This window comes from Clinocottus analis, unplaced genomic scaffold (genome assembly GCF_023055335.1).
Source record: "Clinocottus analis isolate CAN_PGR_092001 unplaced genomic scaffold, fCliAna1.0.p SCAF_9, whole genome shotgun sequence".
NCBI classification, from domain to species: Eukaryota; Metazoa; Chordata; class Actinopteri; order Perciformes; family Cottidae; genus Clinocottus; species Clinocottus analis.
Genome location: NW_027176251.1, coordinates 8,192,524 through 8,198,928, shown reverse-complemented (window position 1 = coordinate 8,198,928; position 6,405 = coordinate 8,192,524). Strand labels below are relative to the sequence as shown.

At 41.8% G+C, this 6,405-nt stretch overlaps 1 protein-coding gene across 1 annotated transcript; it reads right to left on the bottom strand.

Annotated features, from left to right (window-relative positions):
- Nucleotides 1–2,635: 2,635 nt before the first annotated feature.
- LOC137781286 (zinc finger protein 436) lies at nt 2,636–6,056 on the bottom strand. Its single transcript, XM_068569964.1, has 3 exons — nt 5,960–6,056; nt 5,214–5,705; nt 2,636–4,655 (listed from the first exon to the last, which is right to left on the bottom strand). Exons 2-3 carry the CDS (start codon nt 5,668–5,670, stop codon nt 3,271–3,273), a joined length of 1,842 nt encoding a protein of 613 aa, XP_068426065.1. The 5' UTR covers nt 5,671–5,705; nt 5,960–6,056; the 3' UTR covers nt 2,636–3,270.
- Nucleotides 6,057–6,405: the final 349 nt, after the last annotated feature.

Below are 6,405 nucleotides of genomic sequence, written 5' to 3'. Positions count from 1 at the left end.
ACTTTTAAGGTCACCACAACCAGGAACCTGTGTCTAGCAACATACTAACATGAGGTCTGCACGGTTTAGTGCTGCTTGATGATGGTGATCAACAGACACAATATTAATATATCATACTATAATATTTCTGATTTCATTGTGGTTGCAGCCCATAATACACACCAGCAGGCTAACATAAGCAAAAATCCCCTAAAAATGTATGTATATATATATTGCTGTTTATTCATTTGCCAGAGTTTGTCCTTTTATACATTTTAACCAATTTGGGGAAAGCACAGCAGTGACCAACATTTCTTGAACAACAAAGAGACCCATGAAAAGTTAAATAATCAACACAATTGTCAAAAGAATTGCAATCCTGAAAACAAATCTGTACTGGTTTAAAATGTATATTCTAATTAGTCAAAAATAATCCTAAAAACTCTTCATTGAAGCGTCTCGCTACTCTATGGAGGATTAGTAAAGATTAGATGTGAGGTGGCTTACTTGATGTGTTGCTTTCCACTGCCTCGGCCTCCTCAGAGTCTCCAGTTAAGCGTGGCTCAGTCTCTGCCTTCACAAATGCCTCCAGGCCTTTAAATTTCCAATTCCTAAACTTTGTTACATGGCTCCTATCTGACGTGTTTACAGGAAAAATCATCCCAGCTCACGCTCTCCTGTTCGTTTTTCAACTTTTCTCTACTCCGTGCCGTCCCCTTTCAAAATAATGGATCTTCATCTCCCCGATCTCAGGTGTTCAGTCTTTGGTGTGAAGAGGATGCTGAGGTCGTTGTACCTCCTCTTTGGCATAGAGGACACCTACAGATAAAGCAGAAGCCAATGAAATACTTGCTACTATGCAAGTACATCATCTTATTTATGAGTTTTCATTATACACGTTATAGCTAAATTTATGGTTTTATGTAACATTTAATTTAGAACATAAATTAAGCATATGAAGTTTGACTACATAGTATTGACGTAGTACATTTTTACATTACTGGCAATGTTTCAAATTCTGTGCAAACACACTGAGGCTGTTATCAGCAGCTGAAATTAATTAATTACAACATTAATTGTAATAAAAACTAAAAACATTTTGGAATAACTATGAGTAGAGCTCTCTCTACATTAAGAGATTGATCCTGCTCTAAGTGAGAAGAAGGTATTATTGCTGGGTTAATTGTAATATGTTCACAAGATAATATGTTACATCTTGCATGCAGTTATGAATGCCACTCTTCTATGCATACAAATTAAATCATTACTTTGTAATCAAAACGTGTCATATCCCCTCAACTCGTCTTAACTCTAGAGAGAAAGTTATTGATTTTATGACAAACAGCAGTAAACATGTAAACATGTGATGCATGGCCACAAACTAGGAAATATAAAAGCCTTTGACTCGTTTGTCAATAAAGCATGTGACCTTACAATATGCAAAGACATCCTCCCCTGTTCATTAGTTAGAGCAGTTTCATATGGGCTGATTGACAAGATCGATTTTTGGGATATATCAAATAACATTCTGCCAACATACAAATAGTAAAAAACAAAATTTAAAAGTAAGAGTATTAATCTCAAATGGTGTGTGTTAAAGTAACATATCTTACATAATGTTCTGACTTGTCTTAGGAAAGAAACAGTAAACTGCAGTCTATTGAAGACCAATAATAAACTTTAGTTCAATTTACAGAAGTACACCAGTGTGACATGAGGAGACTGAATTTATACAAACCAGGCATTTGAGTTAACTTCGTGGAGAGCGGAGAAGTTCAAATTGTCTCCAGAGGTTCAGCTGCTGTTGTGTGTGTTCATGAAGCAGCACCTCAGCAGACTTTCATCTGAGTTGAGTGACGCGACGTCAGCCAACTGATGTACGCCATGTTTTAAACATTCATAAACATAAGACTCATATTACGGTTCAAAAGAAACACATACATTGAGGATTGTGGGAAGCTAGCTGACATGGGAGGTGATGCAAACTCTGCAAACTGACGGTCCAAGTGGCAAAGTCTCGTGCACGGTGACGTGGTCTGCCCGTGAAAAGCCCTCGTGGGCGGAGCTTATGCGTTTACATTACATTACATTAAATTTAGCAGACGCTTTTATCCAAAACAACTTACAAAAAGTGCATTTAACCGTGAGTACAAACACAGAACAACAAGAATCAAGAAAGTATGATTTCTTTAAGAAAGTTAAACTTCAAAGTGCTATCAGTAAGTGCTAATGAAGTGCTACCATGGCGTTACTTTGGCAATAGTGAAAAAAGATATCCGCCCCTTTATTGAGCCAAATCCAGGTCAATAGTTTGCATCACTCCAAAAAAGATTTGAAGCTGAAAGTTCCAGTTTTGGTCTTGAACTTTCATTTTTCAGTTGCAGATTTTATATTTTCACATTTCAATTTTCTTTTTGAATGTTGTCACCTTTCGGGCTGTAGTACAAGAAGATCCTTATTACAAAATAACAATTTATGGACGATTATATGTTATCCAAAAAATATTGATCGGCTCCCAAGCCAAAAGTTAAGGAACTGTGTTATAATACAGTTGCTATATACTCAAACTGCTCATTATAGGAAAGAGAAAGATAGTAAACAAATTAAATGCAGAGTTGCAAGACCAACAAATGACAGCTTTTCCACTGCAATAGAATAAGGGATTCATTCATGTTTAATGAAAAGGGAGAGGGGGAAATCACAATTCAGCATTTGATAATGGTTTCACAAAGCACAAGTTGATCAAGAAAAATCTTCAAAAGAACTTGTTTTACCGCAGAGCCCATTTCAACGCTTCACTCTTCAGCGATACCACGCTCACTTCCTTTAATCCTACTTCAAAGAGCTGCCCCAGATCTGTCAAAAACACTTATTAAAGTAAGTCATTCATTATTTTTTAAATATTTTCTACAAGACAATTCTCCAGTTTTCAGTTTCTGAAATTTGGCCATCCATATCATGGTAATTTAACTCTTGTGCACAAATACGTCAAATAATTTGGCCTCTCCCAGTAACCCAAAGTACACTAGCACCACACACAAGGTTCATGCATTCATCAAATAATTTATTACATTGAGTTTAGACCTACCCTGCACAAAAGAAAATATCATACAAAGCTGGGATAGTGTTTTAAACAACGTTCCATACGATAAGAAACATAAAGTCAAGAGTGTTACAGAAAGTTCATATAAATAATCATATACAGACACATAGTTTTACTTTAGTACATTCATTATAAACCCTAGCAGACGGCTGTATACAACAGCATATTTACAGATCTCTCACAAAAGCTCAGCGACATTTAGCCACGTGGCCCGAGAGGTGGTGAGAGCGGGCGAACCTGCGGAGGCAGTTGGGGCAGGAGTATGGCTTCTCCCCTGTGTGAGTCAGCATGTGCGTTTTCAAATGGCCTGACAAGCGAAAGCTTTTTCCACATTCTTGACATGTGTAGGGACGCAGGTTAGTGTGACTCCTCCTGTGCTTGCCCAGATCACCAGAGGAGGTGTAACGATTGTGGCAGTCTGGGCATTCGTAGGGCTTTTCCCCAGAGTGTATCCTCTTGTGCTTCACTAGGTCGCCGGACTGAGTGAAACTCTTGTCGCATTCAGTGCATTTGTAGGGTCTCTCACCAGTGTGGGTACGTTGGTGGTTTCGCAGATGCGCAAGGCGAATGAACCTATTGCCGCAGACGGTGCAGTGGTAAGGCCTTTCCCCGGTGTGTGTCCGCAGGTGTATTTTCAAAGCCCCGAGATCGCCGATCTTCAGGCCGCAGTCGCCGCACTGGTGAGCTTTCTCTTTGGTGTGGAGTTTGGCGTGAACCCTCAGGTTTCTCTGCGTGTTAAAGTTCTTCCCGCAGATGTTGCAGTGGAAGGGTTTCTCACTGGAGTGCGTCCTCAGGTGCAGATCCAGACTTGACTTGAATCCAAACTCCTTTCCACATTCAGAGCAAGAATATTCCTTCTTTCCGGAGTGTGTGGTTAAGTGGCACTTGAGGTGGTGCGATCTTAAAAAGGCCTTCCCGCACACCTGACATTTGTACGGCTTCTCCCCCGTGTGTATTTTCATGTGTTGCCGCCAACCGCTGCGCTCAACAAACTTTCTGCCGCAGTCCTTGCAGACAAACGGCCTGTCACCTGTATGAATGCGCATGTGATCCTCCAGGCTTTGGGGTGTGCCCATCTTTTTATCGCATTCTGGACACTGCACCCCAACGTCCAGACAGATTGGCTTATCCTCAGGTTCTGTACTATGCGGTTCATGACACAGATGAGGCCCTTGACCCCAAGTAGCTTTGAAACTCTTGCCACAGTCGGCGCAGCTGAGGAACCCCGCTCCGGTAACCACAGACATGTTGTGCCAGCGCTGACAGTGATTCTTCAGATTCTTCAGGTACTGGAAGCTGCGTGCACAGGTAGGGCAGGGGTGAAGTCTGCGGGGAGGGGGAGAAGGGTGGGTTTCACGGACATGGACCCTAAGGTGTACTTTAGATTTAAAGGTGCTGCTGCAGACAGTGCAGGTGTGCTTAGGGATCAGGTTTAGAGTGTGGCTTGAGAGGCATTTTTTCAGCTTGGCAAGATACTGTTTCTGATGGACCCACTTGACATGCTTCTCCAGGAAGTCCAAGTCAGTAAAGGAGACAGTGCAGTGAGGACATGGATAGAAGTCAGACGATGACTCTAAGCAGGAGAGGAAGACACACACAGAAAGCAGAGAAAAAGGTGATGAATATGATTTTACACCGAAGATTTTTCCCCCCTTTTACAGACGATCTGAAATATACAGATTTAAAGTTATGATAAACAAATAAAGGCTATTGCAGACACTTCAAATGCACCTTTTTATGTTGGTAACATAACCAAATGTGTCCCACCATATTGTCTGTCAGTGAGGTTTATTTATGCAAGAAGGTAAATATAAATGCAGGTGCAAATGTGTCTCAAACATGACTTTCTTAAAACAACACGTACTAGTTCTTCTCTAATATTTAATGAAACAAAATAACTGCAGTTGAGTTTGACATGCCTTGTCACAACAAAGTTACCAAACATAGCAAAATACTGTCCGTCTGTGGAGTACTATGACACTTGTATAATAATATGTATTTTTCAAGCTGAAAATAAGCCACGTCCGATACCCTGCCATTGTATCAGTGCAACGAAAAAGATGTTAAAAAGAAATACACAGTGCATATTCTAGCCAGTAATTGCATGTTTTCATGAAGAACCGGCTTCTACCTGTGCAGACCTCCTCCTCCTCCTCCTCCTCTTCTTCCTCCTCCTGCTCCTCATCTTCCTGGATGTTGTCTGCAGCCTCTGGCTCATTGTCTCTCTCTTCTTTAAACCAGGACTCAGACTCCTCCTTGACAGCAGCTTCTGTGAGTTCACATGCTGGCCATGGGTCTGAGTCACACTCCTCCTTTATGAATGAATGTATGAACGTAACGGTGTCTGGCTTAGTGTCCTCGTGTTCCTCGCTGATCTCCTGCGACAGTGGTTCGTCCTTGATCTGGATGTGGAGACCACTTCCGTTAGTGTACTCTTCACGAGAGCCCTCTTCATCGTCGTCGTTCTCCTCCGGCTGCAGCTCATGTTCATGTTCATGTTCACCTTCACCTGCGTCCACGTCGCGTGGCGTCCCTCCCCTCTTTGCTCCGTTCAGCAAACCCTTCTTCTGGACAGATTTGCTCTTCATGCTGTCACCATTAGGACTACGTATCTTCCGTCGGTCTGTGGACCAGAGGAACGCACCATTGAGACACAGACAAGACAGGTGTAAGCAATGCAAGAAAACAGAAACAAGCGTTCGTCTTATAATGTTATTTTGGGGCCGTCTCTCTGTTATCTAACGTTAGCATAATAGCGAAGCTGCAGCAGCAGTGCTAGCCTAATGCTAGCACTGTTGATCATCTAGTGCCCGTTTTCTCGTTACGTCATCTGTCAGCGTCGGTCCGCCTTTGTCTGCTGCAAAAGAAAACACATACCGTTGAAACGTCGGGGATGCAGCCGACGCTGCTGGTAAATATTTAAGCGTCCGGTGACAAGTGACTGTCTCCGTCAGTGTGTCACGTTGGTGATAATAACACAGGAAGAGCAGCTCACTTCCTGCGGTCTGTGGCCAACCAGCTTGGACAACCGTGGTGTCCAGTCCACCCTGTGTTTAAAGCGACAGTCACTGTTTGCTATTATTTATTTATTTGTTTATTAATGTGCAGGGACAAGCGAAACATTAACAGCTGAACAAAGACAATTTAGTTACTAAAAGTGACAGATAATTAGAATTAGATCCAGCCACAAGCAAAACCTTTCTATCATTTGCTGCTGTCAGGCTGCACAAGCAGCTGAGCTCGCAGTTATCCTCTTCAATCACTTTGGTCGCTTTATCACTCCAACTGGTGCAATATACATACATTTGAAATACATATGTATT

Excerpts from the sequence above, each read along its gene's own strand:
- LOC137781286 (XM_068569964.1), bottom strand. The coding sequence starts at position 5,670 with ATGAAGAGCAAATCTGTCCAGAAGAAGGGTTTGCTGAACGGAGCAAAG. Across the intron at positions 4,656-5,213 it reads GGAGGAGGAGGTCTGCACAG|AGTCATCGTCTGACTTCTAT; the intron begins GTAGAAGCCGGT and ends TCTCCTGCTTAG.